Source organism: Balaenoptera ricei, chromosome 5 (genome assembly GCF_028023285.1).
Source record: "Balaenoptera ricei isolate mBalRic1 chromosome 5, mBalRic1.hap2, whole genome shotgun sequence".
Classification (NCBI taxonomy): domain Eukaryota; kingdom Metazoa; phylum Chordata; class Mammalia; order Artiodactyla; family Balaenopteridae; genus Balaenoptera; species Balaenoptera ricei.
The window spans coordinates 141,381,822-141,409,452 of record NC_082643.1 but is presented as its reverse complement, the minus strand read 5'-3'; the positions used below and the strand labels follow the sequence as shown (position 1 = coordinate 141,409,452).

Below are 27,631 nucleotides of genomic sequence, written 5' to 3'. Positions count from 1 at the left end.
TCACATGTTACAACTACTGAAGCCCACGCACCTAGAGCCCATGCTACGCAACAAGAGAAGCCACCGCGATGAGAAGCCCGTGCACTGCAACGAAGAGTAGCCCCCGGTCACTACAACTAGAGAAGGCCCACGCAGCAACAAAGACCCAACACAGCCAAAAAGAAATAAATAAAAAAATTAAAAAAAAAGAAGAGCTTAGATTTTTCATTTTTGATTTCTTCTGGTAATGATAATTTGAGCCAAAATATTTTCCAATAAAAAAAAAAAAAAGTGTGGGAATTCCCTGGCGGTCCAGTGGTTAGGACTCTGCACTTTCACTGCCGAGGGCACGGGTTCGATCCCTGGTCGGGGAACTAAGATCCCACAAGCCATGCGGCATGGCCAAAAAAAAAAAAAAGAAAAGAAAAAGTATTTTCATTTTTGACAATTGAAACATTGATAAACATTTTTTATTTTTTTCCATTGAGGCATTTTATTTGCATGAATGTATTACATCCCTAGAAAAAGAATCCCAGGATTTTCCTTCCTGTGTGTTTTCGTCTTGCTTCATGGACCATGATGCTAGCTGAGGTTGTCAGTCCAAAGGGACCAAACTGACGGGACGGGAGCAGGTTACTCTGCCGTTTTTCTAGATCTTTGAGTTGCACATCACATCTGGGCTGATCACTCCACACTTGTTTGCCTGCCTGAGAGCTTCACAACAATTTTCCCAGCTCTGTGATCATGGGATTACATGTGATCAGATTCTCCAATGGAACCATGCTTTCATCATCACAGTTGGAAAGTGGACAATGGGTTTGGAGGACAGCCTAGTAAGAACCTGGCTTTGGCCTCTATTTTCGGCATTGTTGATGCTCTCGAGAACATCACCCGGGGCATTCGTGCCCGCTGTTATGGTGGCACGGAAAGATGGCGGAAAGAGCATTTCTAATTTTTTTTTGAGGTATAATTGACTTACAGTATTATATTAATTTTAGGTGTACAACATAGTGCTTTGGTATTTCTGTACATTACAAAATGATGACCATGATAGACCTAGTTACCATTTGTCACCATACAAGGATATTAAAATATTCTTGACTATATTCCTTATGCTGTACATTACATCCCGGTGATTTATTTATTTTATACCTGGAAATTTGTACCTCTTAATCTCCCCCACCTATTTCACTCATCCCCCCAGCACCCCCCTCCACTCTGGCAACCACCAGTTTGTTCTCGGTATCTATGAATCTGTTTCTGTTTTGATGAACGTTCCTAATTTAATGTGAATGTGGTTTCTGTAATTGTGAAAGAGTTCAAAGTGTAGAAAATAATATAACAAACACCCCAGTGCCCACTGCCCAACAAATCTTAACATTTGGCTGTATTTCATTTCTTTCTTTAAGAAAAAAACATTGCAGATATACTTGAAACACTGTGTATCTTTCCAAGATCCCAGGCCCTTCCCTCGTTCCCCAGAGATAACCAAGGTCTCTCTACACTCTGGCTGTTTAGGTTTGTAGGTAACAATATGGAGTATTGTTTTACATGATTTAAACTTCAGGTCAGTGCTGTTGCTCTGTGTGTGTGTGTGTGGTTTTGTTACCCTTGTTGATGTGTAAGTTCCCTTCCTCCTCTTTTCCCTCCCTCACCTTCCTTCCTTTCCACTCTTGCTAGCACTTGGAGTTATCAGACTCTCAAACTTTTGTTCCTGAAGGGCATGAAATGTTATCTTACCATTTATATTAGTCTGCTTGGGCTGCTATAACAAAATACCGCAGACTGGGTGGCTTAAATGACAGAAATTTATTTTCCCACAACTCTGGAGGCCAGGAGTCCAAGACCAAGGTGCCAGCCTGGTTGAGTTCTGGTGAGGGCTCTCTTCCTGTGTGCTCACATGGCCTTTCCTCTGTGTTGGCTGAGAGAGGGGGAGATCTGGTAACTGTTGCTCTTACAAGGACACCTATGGGATTAGGGTCCTAACCCTCTGGCCTCATTTAACCTTAATTACTACCCTAAAGGCCCCATCTCCAAATACAGTCACGTTGGAGATCAGCGCTTCAACATGTGAATGGAAGGGGGCGGATACAGGTCAGTCCATGTAACACTTTTAATTTGTGTTTTCCTAATTACCAGGGAGATTGAACATCTTTTCACATTGACTGGTGATTCAGCTTTCCTCTTTGTGAATTGCTTGTTCGCATCTTCTGCCCAGTGAGGGGAGAGTATCTCATTGATTTGTAGCAGCTCTTTATATAATCTGGATACTAAATATGCCTTGCACAAGTCTCCCATTTTCTGACTTGCCGTATTAGTTTTCCTGTTGCTGCTGTAACAAATTACCACAAAACTTTATTATCTAACAGGTCAGAAGTCTGAAAAGGGTCTCACTAGGTTAAAGTCAGGGTGTCAGCAGGGTTACGTTCCTTTCTGGAAATTCTAGGGGAGAATCCATCCATTTTCTTGCCTTTTCCAGCTTCTAGAGGCTGCTTGCATTCCTTGACAATATATCAAGTGTTAGCAAAGATGCCGAGTAGCTGAAACTAGAACTCGCACACATTGCTTGTTGGAGTGTAAAATGGTCGAACCGGTACAGGAAAATAGCAGTTTCTAATAAAGTTACACACACACCTATGCTCTGACCCAGTGATTCCCCTTCAGGATATACCCAGGTGAAATTCATACATACGTCTACAAAAAGTCTAGTTTATACCAGCTTTATTCCTAATAGTCTCAAACTGGAAACAGCCCAAGTGTTCTCAGGAAGAGAATGAATCAACAAATGATGAAACAGTATAATACTACACTGCAATAGAAAAGAGTTAACTACTGACACATGCAACAGCCTGGGCAAATCTGAAGAGCCTTATGTTGAGGGGAAAATCAGAAGAAACTATTCAATACAGTCCTCAATGATTTCATGAGCATGAAGTGAAATTAATCCGCGGCCATCTGAATGGGAGTCATGATTGCTTCCGGGAAGGGGGGTGTGACATGAAAGAGGCAAGGGGGAGCTTTGGGGGACAACGAGGATGTTCTGTTTATTGATCCAGGTGGTAACTGTGTGCATATATACATTTGTAAAAGCTCATCAAGAAATAGCCTTAAGAGTAGTGCACATTATTGTGCAAATTATATCTGGTAAAAGTTTTGTTTTTAAAGGAAAAAAAAATTCATTAGATAGTGACTCTCTGTACCTTAAAGGATTGGTAAAACTTGCTTGTGAAATTGCCTGGGTTTGGTGCCTTTTCCTCTCTTTGGAAGAAAGGATGGGAATGGTTCTTTTTATTATCTGTTTAGTTTCTTTAATAGTTATTGTGATATTCAAGATTCCTGTTTCTTCTTGAGCTATGTTTGGTAATGTGTGGTTTCTGAGAAAAATATTTTCCTCTAAATGTTCAAATTTATTTGGCATAAACTTTATTTGTAACGTTTTCTTACGATTTTACAATTACAATTGTGATCTTTTTCATTTGGAGTATTATTTGTGTGTGCCTGTCATTTTTATTAGACTTGCAAAAGATGTTTCTATTTTATTAGTCTTTTCAATGAACCAGCTTTTGGTTTCATATGCTATTGTATGTTTGCCTTCTGTTTTATTAATTTCTGCTTATACTATTATTCTCTTTATTTTGATTGGCTTCTACCTTCTTGAGTTGAATGCTTAATCCATTTCTCTTTTTCTTTTTTCCATTCCTTCATCAAGAATTTATTGGCCATTTATTTTGTGCTAGGAACTGTGGTAGGTACTGGAGTGAACCATGAACTTGGCAGAAAATTTGCCTTTGATGAGGTGACAGGCAAGTGGAGGAAACAAGCATCTTATGACTAACTGCGATGTGATTAACTAAATTTCAGTGACCTCTGAAAGAAAAAAAAAAGAACTGAGACCAGAAATTAATAAGCTTCTGCATCAAGTCACCCATGCCTAGACATATTTACCAGTTTCTTACTTAGTAGAACTTTGTGATTAGTGTACTGTTCTTACTGATATCTGTTAGATGAACTAAGACTTGATGCAGTTTACTTTCTGGTTAAATTAAGCACAGTTCTATAGAGTAGGCAGCAATCATAGACATACATATATTTCCAGTTCCTGTTCAGATCTAGTTGCTATTTCTCTTCTGCCTGGACTGTCCCCTCACTGGAGACGGTCATCATTCTTGTTTCATGTTGGCTCTTTTCCTGGGTTCCAGGCCTTGTCCTCCGCCTCTGCTTGTGTCTTCATCACCTGCATCATCAGGACTTTTTGCCCTTTCCAATACCCTCTGCACAATGACCACTGCCCACCACTGGTCACTAGGGAATGGTCCTCTTTCCAGGCGAAAGACCCTGCAGCCATCGGACTTCCCTGAATCTCAGCACCCTGGGTCTTCTGTGTTCTCTCTGCACTTGACGAGCTGGGGAGCGGCTTTTAAATGCTCTCCTTTGACAGAATAACAACAAAGATTGAGTCCTAACGTGTTAAAGTGCTAAAGTTTCCAGACCTGCAGCTGTTCAGGTCATTTTACTGTTTGACCACTTCAGACCAACAGCCATGTCAGCTATGTTAACATTCACCTTAACCTTATGGTTGAATTAACCCTTAAGATTTCTCACCAGTACAGTAATGTGGTTTCACAGCTTGTGGAAATTCTGTTTCCCTCCCATTTCTCACTGTATATACTATATTGTGAACATTCAATTTTAGCCCAATTGACATTTTTAAGTGTTTTTACTTTTGTGCATAAAACATCAAATCAGGGACTTCCCTGGTGGTCCAGTGGGTAAGACTCTGTGCTCCCAATGCAGGGGGCCCAGGTTCTATACCTGGTTGGGGAACTAGATCCTGCATGCATGCCGCAACTAAAGAGTGCACATGCCGCAACTAAAGATCCCGCATGCTGCAACTAAGACCCTGTGTGGCCTAAATAAATAAAATAAAATAAATAAATAAATATTTTAAAAAACAAACAAAAAAACCCCATCAAATCATATTCTATTATCCAGAGAATAGGGGTCCATGTTTCAAATGAAACACATCTGAATGTATTCAACTAACTCATTAAAAAAAAAAAAAATTCTCATTGTCATACTAGATAGTCAGAATCTGAATCAGCACTTCTCCATTCAGATTGGCCACACATCCAGAGCTCAACGGCCACACGTAGTGCTTATGCTGGACAGCACAGTTCTAGAAAACCGATTTGTTCATGTTGACGAGCTTATCAGATGAGGAGAAACACAGGTCGTTAAATAAATTGTTTCCTTCACGCACTAGAAAATATTTTTCTAGAGGCAATAAAAATGCCGAAGAAGTAAAGTCTTTCCTCCAAACAAATAAGTATTAATTTCTAAGCTAAATTATTTTATGTCAATAGAAATTACAATTAGCAATCTAATAAATTCCAATACCTTAGATTTTTAGAAAAATTCTCTAATACCCACTATTTGTCTGAGTGTGGGAAGTATAAAGATTATCCCTGTTCTTTGGCGCTCACAGTCTGGTGAAGGAATAGACCTGACAATGAATAATTGACATGTAGGACGACGTGATAAGGAGGACAATGACCAGGGCTGCTTAAACAAGTGAAGGGAACACAGAAGAAGACTGCACAGAAGAGGAGACACTGGAGCTGAGTCTTTGAGGATAAACAGGAGTTTTCCAGATGAACAGAAGAGGAAAGAGCACTGTGGCTAGAAGAAAAGCATGCTTACAAAACACAAAGGGTGGAAGAAGCTGGCAGTGCTCAGGGAACTATGTGAACGTTTGCATAAGAGGTGCAGAAGGAGAATACAGGGAGAGGAGAGGCTAGAAAGAGACAAGTAGGGGTGCTTCATGATCAGGTTCATGTTTGATAAGATCACTTTGTAGTTTGAGAAATAAAATGAAGAGGACCAGACTGAAGGCAAGGAAGCCAGCGCTGAGACTTAGAGATGCTGAGAGTATGGACAAAAGGAATGACAGGATGAGTAGAGGAGGGAACAGATGCAAGAAGGTTTTGGAGGCAGAATCAACGGGACCTGGTGACAGATGGGATGTGGGGTGTGAGTGAGAAAGCAGGACCCAGGAAGCCTCCTGGGTCTCTGGTTATAACAAATCTTCCCCCCACAAAATTCCCGTTCCCTGGCTGTGATGCCATCTGCCAACCTTCAGCCCAAATTTCATTTCCAAAACAGATACCACCCATAAACAGAAATAAGTTCTAACTTACAGGATATCAGATCCTAAACTCATAAGTGACTGACACACAGAACAGCAGAGATGGGAACAAATCAGTCAAATTAAAATATTTAAATCATAAAAGGTTTCAGTCCATTAACCATCAAAAGCTATTTGGGTTGGCCAAAAAGTTCATTCGTGTTTTTCCATAAGATGGCTCTAGTAGTGCTTAGTTGTCTTTAACTTCATTCAAAACAATTTTGTTAGATTGTATTGTGACAGTTATCATATCAGCGTGCATTAAAAAAAAAAAGCATCAAAATCAGTGAATTTTTGTGTAACCATTTTAATATTGAAGATGGAAGAAAACAGTATTTTCAGCATATTATGCTTTATTATTTCAAAAAGGTAAAAATGCAACTGAAACGCAAAAAAAAAGATTTGTGCAGTGTATGGAGAAGGTGCTGTGACTGATCAAACGTGTTAAAAGTGGTTTGTGAAGTTTTGTGCTGGAGATTTCTCGCTGGACGATGCTCCACGGTTGCGTACCCCAGTTGAAGTTGATAGCGATCAAATCGAGACATTAATTGAGAACAATCAACATTATACCATGCGGGTGATAGCCGACATACTCGAAATATCCAAATCAAACGTTGAAAATCATTTGCACCAGCTTGATAACTTTCATCGCTTTGATGTTTGGGTTCCATGTAAGTTAAGCAAAAAAAACCTTCTTGACCGTATTTCTGCATGCGATTCTCTACTGAAACGTAATGAAAACGTTTCATTTTTAAAACATTGTGATGGGTGATGAAAAGTGGATACTGTACAACGATGTGGAATGGAAGAGATCGTGGGGTAAGAGAAATGAACCACCACCAACCACACCAAAGGCCGGTCTTCATCCAAAGAAAGTGATGTTGTGTATATGGTGGGATTGGAAGGGAGTCCTCTATTATGAGGTCCTTCTGGAAGACCAAACTATTAATTCCAACAAGTACTGCTCCCAATTAGACCAACTGAAAGCAGCACTCGATGAAAAGCATCCAGAAATAGTCAACAGAGAACGCATAATCTTCCATCAGGATAACGCAAGACCACATGTTTCTTTCATCACCAGGCAAAAACTGTTACAGCTCGGCCGGGAAGTTCTGATTCATCCGCCTTATTCACCAGACATTGTACCTTCAGATTTCTGTTTATTTTGGTCTTTACAATGTTCTCTTAATGGAAAAAATTTCAATTACCTGGAAGACTGTAAAAGACACCTGGAGCAGTTCTTTGCTCAAAAAGATAAAAAGTTTTGGAAAGATGGAATTATGAAGTTGCCTGAAAAATGGCAGAAGGTAGCGGAACGTCTTTTATTTTTACTTAAAAACTGAAGGAACTTTTTGGCAAACCCAATACAAAGTGTCAGACATAAAATTTCAGGTTAAGTAAGTGAAGCCATGATGAAAGGGTGTAATATTCTTGGGGAACTTTGTACACAAAGCAAACACCAACAAATCATTTAATAATTGCTGAGTCTCCATATGCCTGCCAGGCTGACCCAGGCCCATGACAGGACTTAATGAAAGCGTCCACTCCCCATGAGTTTACTTTGCCCTCACACTCTGAGTTGGAGCCTAGTGCCTCATAAATATTTAACTTAAACTGCAAAGCAGAAAGATCAACCTGGGACATTAATACCAGGAAGTAATCTGAAAATCATATGGTGATAGCCTCCATTTTAATTAATGTTTTATTACTCATACCGCGATTGATTTTTAAAAATGGTTTCATGTTAGGTATCTTATAATTACACTAAAACCAATACAGCCTGTATTCACATTAGTGTGCAATTTCCACTAATTCTTTTTTTTTTAATCTATTTTATTTATTTCTTTTTGGCTGCGTTGGGTCTTCGTTGCTGCGCGTGGGCTCTCTCTAGTTGCTGCGAGCGGGGGCTACTCTTAGTTGCGGTGCACGGGCTTCTCACTGCGGTGGCTTCTCTTGTTGTAGAGCACGGCCTCTAGGCGCACAGGCTTCAGTAGTTGCAGCACGCAGGCTCAGTAGTTGTGGCTCTCGGTCTCTAGAGCGCAGGCTCAGTAGTTGTAGCGCACGGGCCTAGTTGCTCCGCGGCATGTGGGATCTTCCCAGACCAGGGATTGAACCCGTGTCCCCTGCATTGGCAGGTGGATTCTTAACCCTGTGCCACCGGGGAAGTCCCTCTACTAATTTCTGACAAGGGAAAATACACATATTTGGCTTTTCTCTGGCATAAAACATTATTTGGCTGTAGTCATCAGGACTTAAGATGCTGAGGAGTCTTGGGCTTCCCTGCTGAGGGAGGGGCTGGGTGGCTGTCAGGGTTCTCCAGCATGTGTGTCCCAAGCCTGCTGCTGCGGACTGAAAGCTTGTTTCCCACCCTCACCTCCAATTCATCTGTTGAAGCTCTAATGCCCAATGTGATGGTATTTGGAGGCAGGGCCTTTGTGGGGTAACTGGTTAGATTAGGTTATAAGAGCGGGGCCCTCATGATTAACGCCCTTATAAAAAGAGAGCACACACTGAGGAAAGGCCATGCGAGGACACAGTGAGAGGACAGGCATCTAAAAACCAGTCAGTGAATCGGCTGGCACCTTGATCTTGGAATTCCCAGCCTCCAGAACTCTGAGAAATAAGTGCTTGTTGTTTTAAGACACCCAGCCTGTGGTGATTTGTTAACAGCAGCCTGAGTGGACTAAGATGCCTGCAGAGAGGACCTCATTCCTCTCTGTCTTTCACCTAGTGGGACTCTTCCCCAGACCAAGCCAGAGAACCTTGCCTCGGGAGAAGGGGTCTCTCGTAGCGATAGAGAGACCCAGGTGGTAGGGGCATGTGTGTGCACGTGCACACGTGCCACGGTGTTTAGTGATGTATGGGTGAGGCCTTGTGTGTGCACCACTGCGTGTGTTAGTCATTTACTTTTCCAAGTAAATACTGAGTGAATTATGTGCTGGGTGCTGAGCCCTCATCTCCACCACATCGCCAGACCACCTTTGTCAAGGTCACCAGGGTCTGTTCTCAATCCACCTCCTACTACACCTGTGGGCTGCAGCTGATGTAGCCCCCTTGCTTTCCTCAGTCAACACGACCTTCCAGGCCGCCATGCCCCCTGACTTTCTGCTCTTTCTGCTATTTGACTGCTCCCCTCTCATTCTCTAGACCTCCGCATGCTGACATGCTCCCAAGGCTTGGACCGTGGAATCTCACCTTCTCTACCCTCACTCCCTCCCCCGTGATCACATCTAGTACCACAGCTTGAAACAAGCTACCATCTCTCACATTGGGATCTGCAGATGGACTGTCCCTTGAAGTGCAGCTCATTCTCCACCTGCCCACTTGACATCACTGCTCGTAGACCTCAGTGGCACCAAAAAAAGAGTCAACACTAAACTCTTAACTCTCCTGCCTCAAATTTTTCCTTCTGCATCTCAGTTAATGCTCAGGCCAAAAATCTTATAATTGCCTTTTAATTCTTTATACACCATATCCAGTCATTGGACAAATATTTTCACATCTCTCTTCAAAATATAACAGAATCTGACCTCTCGCCACCTCCACTGCTGTGAACATGGCTTGAGCCACAGTCCCTCTCACCTGGAAGACTGCAGTGGGCTGCTGCTTCATCTCAGCTTCTGCCTTTCCGACCCTGCAGTCTGTTCTCAAAACACCAGCCAGCGTGACTCTGTTAAAATTTAAGTTGGATGTGTCAACCTTCTCCTCCACCCTCTTCATGGCTTCGCAGACCTCTCAGAGTAAAAGCAGGAACGTTGGAGTTAGCAGACCAGGATTTTTTTAAAAAATGATGATTGATATTCCAAGGGCTTTAATGGAAAAGTAGACAACATGCAAGAGCCAGATGGATAATGTAAGCAGAGAGATGGAAATCCTAAGAGAGAGTCAAAGGAAACGCCAAAGGTTAAACAAACAAACACTAACAGAAATGAAGAGTGCCTTTGGTGGGCTCATTTGTAGACTGGACAGGGCTGAAGAAAGAATCTCTGAGCTTCAGGATATGACAGTAGAAACTTCTAAAACTGCAAAGCAAAGAGAAAAAAGACTGAAAAAGAAATCAGAACATCCAAGAATTGTGGGACAACTACAAAAAGGTGTAACATACATATAATGAGAAGAAACAGAGAAAGAAGCAGAAGAAGTATTTGAAACAATAACTGAAAATTTCCCAAAATTAATGTCAAAAATCAAGCTACAAATCCATGAAGCTCAGAAAACACCAAAGAGGATAAATGCCCCCCAAAACTACACCTAGGTATATCACATTCAAAGACATGGAAATCATACCAAACACACAAAAGTAAGATGGTAACTAGGAAAACAAACAAACAACAGCAAAAACAAGGATATGGAAATCAAAGATAAAGAAAAAACATTGAAAGAAGCCAGAGGGAAAAACATCTGACCTATAGAGGATGAGAGATAAGAATTGCATCTGACTTCTCCTGAGAAACCATGCTGGCAAGAAGAGGGTAGAGTGAGACATTTAAAGTGTTGAAAGATAAAACCACCAACCTAGAATTTCTTACGAAAGTATCCCTCAAAAGTGAAGAAGAAATAAAGACTTTCTTAGACAAATGAAAATTGAGAGAATTTGCTGCCAGTAGACCTGCCTTGCAAGGAATGTTAAATAGAGTTGTTCAGAGAGAAGGAAAAATATAAGTCAGAAGCTTGAATCTATATAAAGAAAGGAAGAGCACTGGAGAATGAATAAGTGAAGGACAAATGAAAACTTTTGTTTTTCTTATTCTTTTTATTTTTTCACCACTCGGCTTGTGGAATCCTAGTTCCCTGACCAGGGATCAAACCCGGGCCCCCTGCAGTGGAAATGCAGAGTCCTAACCACTGGTCCACCAGGGAGTTCCCTATTTTTCTTGTTCTTAATTGATCTAATAGATAACAATTCAAAATAATCATAGCAACAATGTATTTAATTATGTGTTTGTATGTGTGTGTGTATATATATACAAATTTATAAAACATATGCTTATATATAAGTGAAATGAATGACAGCAATGATACATGGGATGGGAAGGAGGAATTAGGAATATTTTATTTTTATAAGGTAATTGCACTGCCTGTGAAGTTGTATAGTGTTATTTGAAAGTGGACCTGAATTAGTTGTACATATATATTATAAACTCTAAGGCAACCACTGAAAGCAATTTAAAAAGAAGTGTAATTGGGGACTTCCCTGATGGTGCAGTGGTTAAGACTCTGCACTCCCAATGCAGGGGGCCTGGGTTTGATCCCTGGCCAGGGAACTGGATCCCACATGCATGCCACAACTAAGAGTTCACATGCCACACCTAAGGAGCCTGCATGCCACAACTAAGGAGCCCATGAGCTGCAACTAAGGAACCCATCTGCTGCAACTAAGGAGCCTGCCTGCCACAACTAAGACCCAGCACAACCAAATAAATAAATAAATATTTTTAAAAAGAGGTATAATTGATATGCTAAGAAAGATGAGAAAATGGAATCATAATACGATCAATTAAAAGGCAAAAAAGAAGAACATGGAAGACAAAAATAAGAACAAAGAACAAGGGTAACAAATAGAAAACAGTAACAAATATTGTACATAGTAATCCAACTATGTAAGTAATCACTTTGGGCATCAGTGGTCTAAGTATACCAATTCTAAGAGATTGTCAGAGTGTATCAAAAAAACAAGACCCAACTATATTTTGTCTACAGTAAACCCATTTTAAATATAAAGACACATAGATTTAAAATACAGAGATGGAGAAAGATATACCATGCTAACACTAGTCAAAAGGCAGTGGGAGTACCTATATTAATTTCACACAATTTAAACTTCAGAGTAAGGAAGGTTATCAAGAATAAAGATGGGCTTTACATAATGATAAAGGGGTCAATTCTCCAAGAAGACCTAACAATCCTTAATTTGTATAGCCTAACAATAGATAAATTGTTGAAAATACATGAGGCAAAAACTGATAGAACTGCAAGGAGAAATTGATGAATACACTACACATTCTTCTCAAGCTCACATGAAACATTCTCCAAGATAGACCACATACTGGGCCATAAAACGCACCTTAATAAATTTAAAAGAATAGAAATCATACACTATCTTCTCTCATATCACAATGAAATTAAACTAGAAATCAGTAACAGAAAGAAAGCTGGAAAATCTTAAAATACTTGGACATTAAACATCATACTTCTAAACAACATGAGTCAAAGAAGAAATCTCTAGAGAAATTTAAAATTACTTTGAACTAAATGAAAATGAAAATAAAACATCCAAATTTGTGAGATGTAGCAAAGGCAGTGCTGAGAGGAAATTTTATAACATTGAATGCATATATTAAAAAATTAGAGGGAGTTCCCTGGTGGCCTAGCGGTTAGGATTCTGGGCTTTCACTGCCATGGCCTGGGTTCAATCTGTGGTTGGGGAACAGATCCTGCAAGCCATGTGGTGTGGCCAAAAAAAAAAAGTAGAAAGAGCTAAAATCAGTCATCTAGGCTCCACCTTAGGGAAGCTGTGTCTCACTGTGAGGACAGGGACACTGGTAGCAGAAGTTCTGGGAAGTACTCCTTGGCATGAGCCCTCCCAGAGTCTGCCATTAGCCCCACCAAAGAGCCCTGGTAGGCTCCAGTGTTGGGTCACCTCAGGCCAAACAACCAACAGGGAGGGAACCCAGCCCCACCCATCAGCAGACAAGCAGATTAAACTTTTACTGAGCTCTGCCCACCAAAGCAACAGCCAACTCTACCCACCACCAGTCCCTCCCATCAGGAAACTTGCACAAGCCTCTTAGATAGCCTCATCCACCAGAGGGCACACAGCAGAAGCAAGAAGAACTACAATCCTGCAGCCTGTGGAACAAAAACCACATTCACAGAAAGACAGACAAGATGAAAAGGCAGAGGGCTATGTACCAGATGAAGGAACAAGATAAAACCCCAGGAAAACAACTAAATGAAGTGGAGATAGGCAACCTTCCAGAAAAAGAATTCAGAATAATGATAGTGAAGATGATCCAGGACCTCAGAAAAAGAATGGAGTCAAAGGTCGAGAAGATGCAAGAAATGTTTAACAAAGATCTAGAAGAATTAAAGAACAAACAGAGATGAACAACACAATAACTGAAATGAAAAATACACTAGAAGGAATCAATAGCAGAATAACTGAGGCAGAAGAACGGATAAGTGACCTGGAAGAGAGAATGGTGAAATTCACTGCTGCGGAACAGAATAAAGAAAAAAGAATGAAAAGAAATGAAGACAGCCTAAGAGACCTCTGGGACAACATTAAACGCAACAACATTCGCATTATAGGGATCCCAGAAGGAGAAACGAGAGAGAAAGGACCAGAGAAAATATTTGAAGAGATTATAGTTGAAAACTTCCCTAACATGGGAAAGGAAATAGCCACCCAAGTCCAGGAAGCGCAGCGAGTCCCATACAGGATAAACCCAAGGAGAAACACGCCAAGACACACAGTAATCAAATTGGCAAAAATTAAAGACAAAGAAAAATTATTGAAAGCAGCAAGGGAAAAACGACAAATAACATACAAGGGAACTCCCATAAGGTTAACAGCTGATTTCTCAGCAGAAACTACAAGCCGGAAGGGAGTGGCATGATATACTTAAAGTGATGAAAGGGAAGAACCTACAACCAAGATTACTCTACCCGGCAAGGATCTCATTCAGATTTGATGGAGAAATCAAAAGCTTTACAGACAAGCAAAAGCTAAGAGAATTCAGCACCACCAAACCAGCTCTACAACAAACGCTAAAGGAACTTCTCTAAGTGGGAAACACAAGAGAAGAAAAGGACCTACAAAAACAAACCCAAAACAATTAAGAACATGGTCATAGGAACATACATATCGATAATTACCTTAAACGTGAATGGATTAAATGCTCCAACCAAAAGACACAGGCTTGCTGAATGGATATAAAAACAAGACCCATATATATGCTGTCTACAAGAGACCCACTTCAGACCTAGGGACACATTCAGACTGAAAGTGAGGGGATGGAAAAAGATATTTCATGCAAATGGAAATCAAAAGAAAGCTGGAGTAGCAATGTTCATATCAGATAAAATAGACTTTAAAATAAAGAATGTTACAAGAGACAAGGAAGGACACTACATAATGATCAAGGGATCAATCCAAGAAGAAGACATAACAATTATAAATATATATGCACCCAACATAGGAGCACCTCAATACATAAGGTAACTGCTAACAGTTATAAAAGAGGAAATCGACAGTAACACAATAATAGTGGGGGACTTTAACACCTCACTTACACCAGTGGACAGATCGTCCAAACAGAAAATTAATAAGGAAGCACAAGCTTTAAATGACATAATAGACCAGATAGATTTAATTGATATTTATAGAGCATTCCATCCAAAAACAGCAGATTACACTTTCTTCTCAAGTGCGCATGGAACATTCTGCAGGATAGATCACATCTTGGGTCACAAATCAAGCTTCAGTAAATTTAAGAAAATTGAAATCATAACAAGCATCTTTTCTCACCACAACGCTATGAGATTAGAAATGAATTACAGGGAAAAAAACGTAAAAAACACAAACACATGGAGGCTAAACAATACGTTACTAAATAACCAAGAGATCACTGAAGAAATCAAAGAGGAAATCAAAAAATACCTAGAGACAAATGACAATGAAAACACGACGACCCAAAACCTATGGGATGCAGCAAAAGCAGTTCTAAGAGGGAAGTTTATAGCTATACAAGCCTACCTCAAGAAACAAGAAAAATCCCAAATAAACAACCTAACCTTACACCTAAAGCAATTAGAGAAAGAAGAACAAACAAAACCCAAAGTTAGCAGGTGGAAAGAAATCATAAAGATCAGAGCAGAAATAAATGAAATAGAAACAAAACAGTAGCAAAGATCAATAAAACTAAAAGCTGGTTCTTTGAGAAGATAAACAAAATTGATAAACCATTAGCCAGACTCATCAAGAAAAAGAGGGAGAGGACTCAAATCAATAAAATTAGAAATGAAAAAGGAGAAGTTACAACAGACACCGCAGAAATGCAAAACATCCTAAGAGACTACTACAAACAACTCTATGCCAATAAAATGGACAACGTGGAAGAAATGAACAAATTCTTAGAAAGGTATAACCTTCCAAGACTGAACCAGGAAGAAATAGAAAATATGAACAGACCAATCACAAGTAATGAAATTGAAACTGTGATTAAAAATCTTCCAACAAACAAAAGTCCAGGACCAGTTGGCTTCACAGGTGAATTATATCAAACATTTAGAGAAGAGCTAACACCCATCCTCTCAAACTCTTCCAAAAAATTGCAGAGGAAGGAACACTCCCAAACTCATTCTATGAGACCACCATCACACTGATACCAAAACCAGACAAAGATACTACAAAAAAAGAAAATTACAGACCAATATCACTGATGAATATAGATGCAAAAATCCTCAACAAAATACTAGCAAACAGAATCCAACAACACATTAAAAGGATCATACACCATGATAAAGCAGGATTTATTCCAGGGATGAAAGGATTCTTCAATATATGCAAATCAATCAATGTGATACACCATATTAACAAATTGAAGAATAAAAACCATATGATCATCTCAATAGATGCAGAAAAGGCTTTTGACAAAATTCAACACCCATTTATAATAAAAACTCTCCAGAAAGTGAGCATAGAGGGAACCTACCTCAACATAATAAAGGCCATATACGACAAACCCACAACAAACATCATTCTCAATGGTGAAAAACTGAAAGCATTTCCTCTAAGATCAGGAACAAGACAAGGATGTCCACTCTCACCACTATTATTCAACATAGTTTTGGAAGTCCTAGCCACGGAAATGAGAGGAGAAAAAGAAAAAGGAAAACAAATAGGAAAAGAAGTAAAACTGTCACTGTTTGCAGATGACATGATACTCTACATAGAGAATCCTAAAGATGCCACCAGAAAACTACTAGAGCTAATCAATGAATTTGGTAAAGTTGCAGGATACAAAATTAATGCACAGAAATCTCTTGCATTCCTATACACTAATGATGAAAAATCTGAAAGAGAAATTAAGGAAACACACCCATTTACCATTGCAACAAAAAGAATAAAATACCTAGGAATAAACCTACCTAGGGAGACAAAAGACCTGTATGCAGAAAACTATAAGACACTTATGAAAGAAATTAAAGATGATACCAACAGTTGGAGAGATATACCATGTTCTTGGATTGGAAGAATCAATATTGTGAAAATGACTATACTACCCAAAGCAATCTACAGATTCAATGCAATCCCTAGCAAATTACCAATGACATTTTTTACAGAACTAGAACAAAAAATCTTAAAATTTGTATGGAGACACAAAAGACCCCTAATAGCCAAAGCAGTCTTGAGGGGAAAAAACGGAGCTGGAGGAATCAGACTCCCTGACTTCAGGCTATACTACAAAGCTACAGTAATCAAGACAGTATCGTACTGGCACAAAAACAGAAATGTAGATCAATGGAACAGGATAGAAAGCCCAGAGATAAACCCACGCACCTATGGTCAACTAATCCTTGACAAAGGAAGCAAGGATATACAATGGAGAAAAGACAGTCTCTTCAATAAGTGGTGCTGGGAAAACTGGACAGCTACATGTGAAAGAATGAAATTAGAACACTCCCTAACACCATACACAAAAATAAACTCAGAATGGATTAGAGACCTAAATGTAAGACCGGACACTATAAAACTCTTAGAGGAAAACATAGGAAGAACACTCTTTGACATAAATCACAGCAAGATCTTTTTGGATCCACCTCCTAGAGTAATGGAAATAAAAACAAAAATAAACAAATGGGGCCTAATGAAACTTACAAGCTTTTGCAAAGCAAAGGAAACTGCAAACAAGATGAAAAGACAACCCTCAGAATGGGAGAAAATATTTGCAAACAAATCAACGGACTAAGGATTAATCTCCAAAATATATAAATAGCTCACGCAGCTCAATATTAAAAAAACAAACAACCCAATCAAAAAATGTGCAGAAGACCTAAATAGACATTTCTCCAAAGAGGACATACAGACGGCCAAGGAGCACATAGAAAAGCTGCTCAACATCACTAATTATTAGAGAAATGCAAATCAAAACTACAATGAGGTATCACCTCACACCAGTTAGAATGGGCATCATCAGAAAATGTACAAACGACAAATGCTGGAGAGGGTGTGGAGAAAAGGGAACCCTCTTGCACTGTTGGTGGGAATGTAAATTGATACAGCCACTATGGAGAACAGTATGGAGGTTCCTTAAAAAACTAAAAATAGAGTTACCATATGACCCAGCAATCCCACTACTGGGCATATACCCAGAGAAAACTATAATTCAAAAAGACACATGCACCCCAATGTTTATCATAGCACTATTTACAATAGCCAGGTCATGGAAGCAACCTAAATGCCCATTGACAGACAAATGGATAAAGAAGATGTGGTACATATATACAATGGAATATTAACTCAGCCATAAAAAGGAATGAAATTGGGTCATTTGTAGAGACGTGGATGCATCTAGAGACTGTCGTACAGAGTGGAGTAAGTCAGAAAGAGAAAAACAAATATTGTATATTAACGCATGTATGTGGAACCTAGAAAAATGGTACAGATGAACCAGTTTGCAAGGCAGAAATTGAGACACAGAAGTAGAGAACAAATGTATGGGCACCACGGGGGGAAAGCAGCGGGGGGTGAGGGTGGTGGTGTGATGAATTGGGAAATTGGGATTGACATGTATACGCCAATGTGTATAAAATGGATGACTAATGAGAACCTGCTGTATAAAAAAATTAAATTCAAAAATTAAAAAATAAAGTGAACACGTGTTTTATTTTCCTCATATGTGAGTGAACCAAGCAGATGTTATGATCCGTTCAAAGGAAAAAGTCAGAAGGCTAAAATTTGGAACTTCCCTGGAGGTCCAGTTTTTAAGACTCTGCGCTTCCACTGCATGGGGCACGGGTTTGATCCTTGGTCGAGGAACTAAGATCCCTCATGCTGCACGGTGGCTGGAAAAAAAAAAAAAATCAATGAAAACCAAGTTTATATTTTTTAAAAAAAGGCTAAAGTTTATATGGAGTAAAGGAATTGAATTGCAAATGGAGGCAAAATGATTTTTCTATAGAAGACCATGGAAACTACCAGATAAGATGGCTCGAATGTCTGCCCATCATCACCTATGATTTACAGAAAGCTGCACAACAGCTCAGAGACAAGGAAGCCTAGAATTGGATAACCTAGCAGGAGGTGCCAGATGAATACAACGTACAGCTTTTTACTGAAACACAGCTTTATTTTTTCTCCGAAGACTTTACGTACATCAACATTAAATCAAGTACATCAAAATTTCACTAACTTGAGTTCACATGAATTATCAAGCCAGTATGACTCAGTGAAAGTCTGAATTAGGGACCTTTCCTACGAAAATGACAAATAAGATGCTTATCTTCTGTGCCAGCTCCGTTTCTGTCACAGCCCTGCTCCTACTATTCAGCGGATATCCTGTGATCAGGCTTTCTCAGGCGCAAAGGGAGGACCCAGCCTGGCAGGTATAGGCTGCCTCCTCATCAGTATGTGGAGCTGGAAATGACCTACTGTCACCCTGTGCTCTGGCCCAGAAGCCAGAGGCCAAACAGAGCCATGAGTCCTGGCCAAGGTCCCGCAGCACCTGCACCTCTGGCCTGTGACCCTCCCTGGGAGGAGCTCGTCCACTTCACTGGCTTTTGTGCATCAGGAGCACCGGGGCCGTGACTTTGCTGGTCTCTTCCTTCCTCTTTGCAGGCGTTTTAGAGAAACGCTAAGAAAAAGGATTACTGTTGGGAGGTATGAGGGGAAGGGGCTGTTTCGGAGCCAGAAGATGGTGAAGGCGCTCAAACAAGGGAAGCCCGCTATGGACAAGCAAGTAAAGGTAGAGAAGCAAAAGGAGCAGGGGGTCTGTCAGCTCCATTTCCCCTGGGACAGAGGTGCCAGGGCACAAACGGTGTAACGGGTGCAAGTAAGAAGACCACCCTTTCTTCTGAGATTGTACAGCGATTCTTTTGCATCAGAATAGCCTTTCTCAGGAAGTACTGTGATAACGAACGGGCCAGAGGCGAGGTGCCAGGTAAGGTACTTAGAGGGAAATCTGATGTATCTTCTCTCATCCCCCCTTTTCATTTCCCCTTTTGAGAGACACCCCTGGGATTTTCTCACGGGATGAGGAAGGACTGAGAGGCATTTTTTCCTGAGTCTATGCAGTGACTGTGCTAAGGTAAACGCTGACACTGGCTGCAGGAAGGGAAGAGAGATAACCCCGGAGCGTCGTACAGGAGGAAGCTGGGGCCTGGTCTGCCGTTTCAGCCGTTCTGGTTACGTTCTGCCCTGTGCTTGGAGAGTTTTCTACGGCGTTAGTCGTCACAGCCAACGCCTCCCTCACCAAGGCTGCTGCATCTGCACGTCATCTTCACTTCTGGTGGCGTATAAAGTGGAGAGCTGGGTGACGCCTTTTCAGTACTTAAACCACAAATGACTTTATGTTGTTTGACTAGATCTCTCCTTTTTTTTTTTTTCAAAAAATTTTTTGTTGTGGTAAAGTACACACAAAATTTATCATCTTAACCATTTTAAGTGTACAGTTCAGTGGTGTTAAGTGCATTCACATTGTTGTGCAACCATCACCACCATCTGTCCACAGAACTCTTTTCATCTTATAAAACTGAAACTCTGTCCCCATTATTAATAATAACTCCCCATTCTCCCCTCCTTCCAGCCCCTGGAAGCCACCATTCTGGTTTCCATCTCTTATGATTCTGACTATTCTAAATACCTCATATGAGTGGAATTGTACAATATTTGTCTTTTTTTGACTGGCTTATTTTACTTAGCATAATGCCCTTAAGGTTTATCCATATTGTAGCATGTGTCAGAATTTCCTTCCTTTTTAAGGATGAATAATTCTAAGTATATACTCCTTTTGCTTATCCATTCGTCTGCTGATGGACATTTGGGTTGCTTCCCCATCTTAGCTATTATGAATATACGGCTATGGACGTGAGTGTACAAATATCTCTTTGAGATCCTGCTTTCAGTTCTTTTGGGTATATACCCAGAAGTGAAATTGCTGGATCTTATGGTAGTTCTATTTTTAATTTTTTTGAGGAACCTCCGTACTGTTTTCCACTCCCACCAACACTTTCCATTTTACATTCCCACCAACAGTGCATAAGGGTTCAAATTTCTCCACACCCTCATCAACACTTGCTATTTTCTTTTTTTTTTTATTTTAGCCTCTCTATGGGTATGAGGTGGTACAAAGTTTGATATGCGTTTCTGTAATGATTATTGATGTTAAGCATCTCCTCGTGTGCCTACTGGCCATTTATATATCTTCTTTGAATAAACGTCTATTCAACTCCTTTGCGCATTTTTGAATTGGTTGTCTTTTGTTGTTGTTGTAGAACTTTAGTTCTCTATATATTCTGGATAATAATCCCTTACCAGATACATGATTTGTAACTGTTTTCTCACATTGGGTGGATGTTCATACAGTAAATTGCTATACAGTAATTAAAACAAATTCATTTACTCATTCAACAAATGTTTACTGAGTGGTTATTTTATGCCAGATACTCATCTAGATATCGGGGGTACAGTTATGAATAACACAGGTAAAACCCCTCTCTTCAAGGAGTTTATAATCTAGTGGGGAGACAGGTCCTCAACAAGATACGTAAAATAGATTGTGTAGTAGATAGTGATAAGGGCTAAGAAGAAATAATGAAGCAGAGAAGGGAGATGCTAAGGGTTGGACATAAGGTGGGGCATGACAGTTTAGGTGGGATGACCAGGAATAAAGGCCTGAGGAAGAGCTTTCCAGGCCAAGGGACAAGGAGGGCAAAGGTCCTGAGGCTGGGGGTCGGGGAGGAACAGACTGGGACGGAGTAAGCAAGTTGCGTCAAAATGGACCAAGTTGCTTGAAAAAATATTAAATTGTAGAGTGATGTATGCAGTAACACACCATTCCTGTTAATTTAACAACCTCTAGAATAGGGCTTCCCAATCTAAATAAAATTAATTACCTACAGTTGTAAAGGAAGCCAATTATATTAAAATAATTATAAAATTTTTAATGGATTCGTGTTACAATATGTGCTTTGTTATTAGAGCATTAAGTGACAAGGCAATACATGTAAAACATAGGCAAGTTAAGGTGTCATCTTTTGAAGATCTGTCAGTGTGAGGGCTCTTGTTGATCAGCTCAAATGGGGATTGTAAACTGAGGGATGGCCTTTGACTTACCTACTTCCGTGTGTTGCTCAATACAGTTGCAGGGAATTGCAGAGAGTAAAGTAGATAGCTAGACCACCCGTGTGAGAACTTGGGCCCTGGCCACTTGGAGTCTGAACGATTAACTGCCAGGCACAGAGCTGCCTAAGGGTTGGTTGACTGTGTCACATGAGTGCTTGTAGACAGTCTGGCTGCTGGCCTGGCACCTATACTGTAATTTCAAAGTCGTTTGAGATACAAGATATTTTGAGTTACCTCTGATAACTATGATGTGACATGAAAATCTGAATTCTCCTGGTGATGAAGTCACAGGCACGGCTAATACGATTGTACTTTTGCCTATATTTATAGCAGAAGGAAGTGATGAATTTTGGTTGGAAGTTTGTGAAAATAAAGATGATTTTTTTTTTTCCAGTTTGAATTCAGGGACACCCTGATATCTGCTGTGGATCCCAGGTTAAGAATCTTGTTTTAAAACAATACGATATTGTTCATGGCTATACACACACACACACACACACACACACACACACACACGCAGATATTTACAAATGGATTGGAATAATACACACTAAATTCATGATTGTAGTTGGATGGTGTGTAATGTCACAAAATATATTATAAAAATAATTATGGCATTCAAGGTATAAAACCATGTCACAAGCCCCTCAATATCCAGGAGCCACTGGGGCGAGCTCTTCCTCACATTGTGCATTTATCTTGGCAGTCCTGGTTATTGATGGAAAAACAGCCGCTGTGACAAAGGTGGCGTCCGCATTTGTCCAGGGCTGTTAGTTGGGTTCAAATCCCAGTGTCCCTGCTTACTGGCTGTAAAGCTTTGGGCAGATTATTCCACACATCTGTGCCCTCGTTTCCACACCTGTAAAATGAGGATTATAACAAGAGCTCAGCAACAGTACTCGCCTTGTAGCACTGATGGGAAGATACAGTGAGAGTAGACTTGTGAAACTTCTAGAAAAGTATCTGGCTTTTAGTAAATGCTAATAAGGGCTACTCATTATTATGGCCATCACCATAACCATTTCGGACATCTTGGGAGTTTTGGTTTACTCTTATTTTCATTTCACACACACCTTAATTTCTTTTTTAAAAAAATATTTATTTATTTATTTGGCTGCATTGGGTCTTAGTTGCGGCACATGAGATCTTCCATTGCGGCGCATGGGCTTCTCTCTAGTTGTGGCGCGTGGGTTTTCTCTCTCTAGTTGAGGCACGTGCGAGCTCAGTAGTTGTGGCGCGTGGGCTTAGTTGCCCCGCTGCATGTGGGATCTTAGTTCCCTGACCAGGGATCGAACCCGCGTCGCCTGCGTTGGAAGGCAGATTCTTTACCACTGGACCACCAGGGAAGTCCCAACATACCTTACTTTCTAAACGTGTTCGTTTAGTTTAGAACACAAATCTTTAGTTTAGATGCTTTTGCACTTTAAAAGAAAAAATCAAAACCAAAACCGCTTTGGTTGCAGCTTATTGCTTCTTAATAGACAGTACTGTTTAAGCGGGATTCCTGGAGTCAGGCAGGCCTGAGTGTGTCTTGGTTCTGTGTGACAGTGACAAGTTATTTACTCTTAGCTTGGGTCCCTTATGTGAGAAAAGGGACTAACTAGTAGCAGTTCCTACATCCGAGGGGGCGATTGAACGAGTCCATAGGTGGGAAGGTCCTAGAGAGGTGAGGGTACTGTGGACCTGTGAAAATCCTAACTCTCCTCCTCCTTTCAGCCCTCGAGAGGCATCACTACCTCTGACCCATTCCCTGTAGTCAGCGCCTCCAGTTTTTTCAGTCTGCTGTGTGCAGTATGCTGCTCTTGGTGCCCTGCACCTGGAGGTCCATTTAGTCATCCCCTCAATTGTTTGCAGGCTGGAGCTACACCGGGAATTAGACCGTGAACCTAGAACCTGCCCTCACTGAGATTTAATGAAGATGTTTTCAAGATGCAGAGGGCTGGAAAAGGAAGGAGTGCTTGCCTCTCCCTCGGACAATCAGGGTGGGCTTCCTGGAGGGGGTCCCGCTTGAGCCGAGTGGAGATTATGTAAGTGGCGTGGCTTGGGCACGGTGTGCCTGTGGATGGTGTCAGGCAGGGCTGCTCTCTGTTCTCACTTCATCCTCAGACTCCGCAACACCTTCAAGGTCTGTAGGCGGTGAAGTGAGCTTGTATTTGCATGTTAGGAAGGTGACCCTGAGAGGCAGTGGGGAGGGTCTGGAAGGGAGGAAGAGGTCGGAAGGCCAGTTAGAAGGGAGGTGGAGGAGAGTGGTGGCCCTGGCGTGAAAGGACAGTAGAGAGGGCGGGCAGGAGCGCCTCGGAAGGCCGGACTGGCCTCCGTGATTCTGCACGGTGTGCCTGGTGCCCGACAGGGCCCTGCGCGCGGGACCGCAGCAGTGCACCCCTCCTGAGTGACTGACTGCGGTGCTTAGCAGACAGAGTTAGATGGTGCCCCAGTTTCCCGCTTCCTTCGCCTGGTAGACGGTAGCTGTTGGCAGGATTCTCAGTGTGGAAAGAGGACTGGATTGCAGGGGGTGATGTGTCTAATTTGAAGCTGACCTTGAGGTGCTCTGGGACGTCCGGAGAGTGGGTGCAGGTCCAGGGCTCAGGATCTCAGTTGAAATGGGGGGAGTAGTGGAGCAGAAAGGAAGGCTGAGGAGGAAGGCCCCGTGTCTCCCACCTGCCCCCCCTGGGCAGCCACTGTCAAACCTCTGTCTGCAGCCAGGCCTTCCCTCCTGAGCCTAAAACAGCCCCCCATCTTCTGGTGTCTTCCTCTCCAAACTGGGAGCGCATCACTTCCCCGAGAAACAGGACCTGCCTCCTGATTTCCCTGTTCTTCCCAATCGTCCTGGAGGCTTTAGTCACCAGCCAAAACTGTGATGTTTTTAGATAACTAATGAGAACCTACTGTACAGCACAAGGAACTCTACTCAATGCTCTGAGTAGAGTTCAGGAAGGAAATCCAAAAAAGAGGGGATACATGTATACAAATGGCTGATTCACTTTTCTGTACAATAGAAACTAACACAACATTGTAAAGCAACTATACTCCAATAAAAATAAATTAAAAAAATAATCACAAAACTAAACCAGACCAAACCAAACCAAACCAAAACAAATAAACTGTATGTTTTCTCTTGGATAAAATTCAGTAAAACTTCAGTTCCTCAGAATGCTTAAAACCAAAGGTTCTAATTTCTCGGAGTTAAACTTTTTTTAAAGGTCAGTTGTTTAAAAACCTCTTTCTAAAATATCATCTAATTGCTTTTCCCACCATTCTTGCCTCGCTAGGGACGGTCTTCTCCCAGACCTTCCCGAGGCTCACATCCTCACATCCCAGGTCTCTGCCTAAGTGTGACCCTCCAGAGGGGTCTCTCCTGGTCCTACCTCAGCCCAAACAACACCCTCCGCCTGTGCCTTTGCTTGATTTTGTTTCACACCGTTTATCACTACGTGATTGGCTAATTTTTTTCTTATCACTTGTCACTAAGTGATTTTTAACCTCTCTCCCTCACTAGAATGGTCTTTTTTTACCATTGTATTTCCTGCACTTTGAAGGTGTTGGTGTATAGTGGGTGCTTAATAAATAATTGTTGAACGAATATTTATAAGCAGCCCTTTATGACGTGATATTAGGTCCGGTTTACAAACTTGGATATAGGCTTAGCAGAGCTGCTTACGAAGGTCCAGGTCACCTGATTTCTAAAGGACAGAGCCAGTGACTGATTGCCTCGGTGGGGTTCTCACACTTCATCAGGGTGCCTTCCAGATCACTCATCGTAGGTACCCAAGCTACTCAAACAGAATACATTAGTGGAAGAAGTTGTCAGAAATGGATGTTTCTGGGACTTTCCTGGTGGCGCAGTGGTTGCGAATCCGCCTGCCAATGCAGGGGACATGGGTTCGAGTCCTGGTCCAGAAGATCCCACATGCCGCGGAGCAACTGAGCCCATGCGCCACAACTATTGAGCCTGAGCTCTAGAGCCCGTGAGCCACAGCTGCTGAGCCCACGCGCCTAGAGCCCGTGCTCCGCAACAAGAGAAGCCACCGCAATAAGAAGCCTGCACACCACAGCAAAGAGTAGCCCCCGCTCTCAGCAGCTAGAGAAAGCCCGCACGCAGCAACGAAGACCCAAGGCAGCCAAAAATGAATAAATAAATTAATTTTTTAAAAAATGGATGTTTCTGATTGTTACAAAAATGCCTTGTTTTTTTCAAATTTAGGAGGATATGGCAAAAAAAGCGGTCGTAGTAAAAAATGGAGGGAGATGCTGAAGCTGCCCCCTGTTGGCCAGTGCAGCGAGCTTCGACATTCGATTGGTGAGTAGGGAAGCCACACCTGCTCGAGTCCGGAGGTCATGGCTGGCGTTGTGCTGTTTCGTTTGTTAGATGTTGGTCTTTCCTTAGTCCCTTATTTGCTTCAAATGCTATTTAATAGATTCTCCATATATCGTCACGATTCTTCCCAGGAAAAAACCCTGTAGGTTTTCTAATGTGCAGTTATAAAGTATGGCTATTGACTTTTTCATTAAAAACCTTTTTTAAGAAGTGGGACTTCCCCAGTGGTCCAGTGGTTAAAACTCTGCGCTTCAATGCAGGGGCTGCAGGTTCGATTCCTGGTCGGGGAACTAAGATCCCACATACTGTGGGGCACGGCCAAAAAAAAAAGTGATATATACCCATTGTTCTAGGTAGAACAGAAGAGAAATGTAGCAGTCATCCTCTCTAGAAGTGAACACTGGTAACCATTTCTCAGTCTCCTTCCAGACGTTCTCTATGCATATGGACAGGAATTACTGGTGAGAACTTCAGGAAAGGAATAGTCAGATAAAAAATAAGGTATGGCAGGGTCATGGAATACTCTGCAGTGTAAAGAATGAGAGTTAGCTACAGGTCCTGACATGAGCACAAGAAGTCACGAGTAGAGTCATGTCTAAGGGCAATCATAATTGTATTTTTCAATATGGCAGTTTTAATTTTTTTTATATAGGCAACTATATCGATATTTTTCTTCTTAGTCTCTGAGCTTTATGTTGTACTTAGGGAGGACACCTTTACTCCCTAAGATAATTTTTTAAAAAATCTATCTTTTCTTTAGTACTATTATAGTTCCTTTTTAAGAAAGTTTAAATATTTTAACTATCAAAATTAATTTCAGATAGTATAAAGTGGGAGCATTTTTTCCCCAAAGACCTATCCAGCCATTTTAATGTCATTACATTTTTTTCCTCATTATGTTTTAAAAATAGCAGTTTTATTGAGATATAATTAACATGCCATACAATTCACCTATTTAAAGTGTACAATTCAATGGTTTTTAATACATTCTCAGAGTTGTGTGACCATTATCACAATCAATTTTTCAATTTACAACATTATCATCACCCAAAAGAAACCCCATACCCATTGGTAGCCACTCCCCATTCCCTCCCCACCTCTAGCTACAGGCAACCACTAATTTACTTCTGTCTCTGTGGACTTGCCTATTCTGGACATTTCATATAAATGGGAATCATACACTATGTGATCTCTTGTGACTGGCTTCTTTTCACTTAACATAATCTTTTCAAAGTTCATGCCTGCTGTAGCATGATTCAGAACTTAATTCCTTTTTGTTGGCAAATAATATTCCATTGTATAGACATATCACACTTTATTTATCCATTCATCATTTCATGGACATTGAGTTGTTTTCATTTTTTGTCTGTTATGAATAAAGTGACTACAGTGATTGACGTACAAATGTTTTTTAAATTGTGGTAAAATATACATAACCAAAATGACCATTTTAAGAATGTAGGCTCCTTCCTGCTGCTGTTTCCTCACCACGAGGGGACTCAGAATTGGAATGAGTCGCCTTCTGAGATACACTTGTCACCGGAAGCTGGCCTCTCCTTCCGACACTTGCCACCTCCCTCTGGCAGCAGCTGCTCGCCCGCTGGCTGGTCCCCTGCCCCGTCCCCCTGTCCCAGCCCCGCTGCCCCCTTCTCCTCCACGGCCCCGGATCCAGACGGCCCTCAGAAGTGAGCAGGTCCCATAGGGTCTCTGCTGTCCTCACAATGCCCAGCTTGTAAGTATTATTGTGAAGTTCAAATGAAATAATACACGGAAAGGACTTACAATCATAGTGGCACGCAGTAAGAGG

At 41.2% G+C, this 27,631-nt stretch overlaps 1 protein-coding gene and 1 pseudogene across 7 annotated transcripts in view; one reads left to right on the top strand and one right to left on the bottom strand.

Moving 5' to 3' along the window:
• The window catches only part of GRK4 (G protein-coupled receptor kinase 4), an 83,400-nt gene that overhangs the window by 4,244 nt on the left and 51,525 nt on the right, over nt 1-27,631 (top strand). For all 7 annotated transcript variants that reach the window (XM_059923704.1, XM_059923703.1, XM_059923702.1 and 4 more), the window contains exon 2: nt 25,711-25,806. In XM_059923704.1, the coding sequence (XP_059779687.1) occupies nt 25,711-25,806 (96 nt within the window). The remainder of the gene's footprint in view (nt 1-25,710; nt 25,807-27,631) is intronic.
• On the bottom strand, nt 498-9,883 carry LOC132366741 (small ribosomal subunit protein uS8-like; annotated as a pseudogene).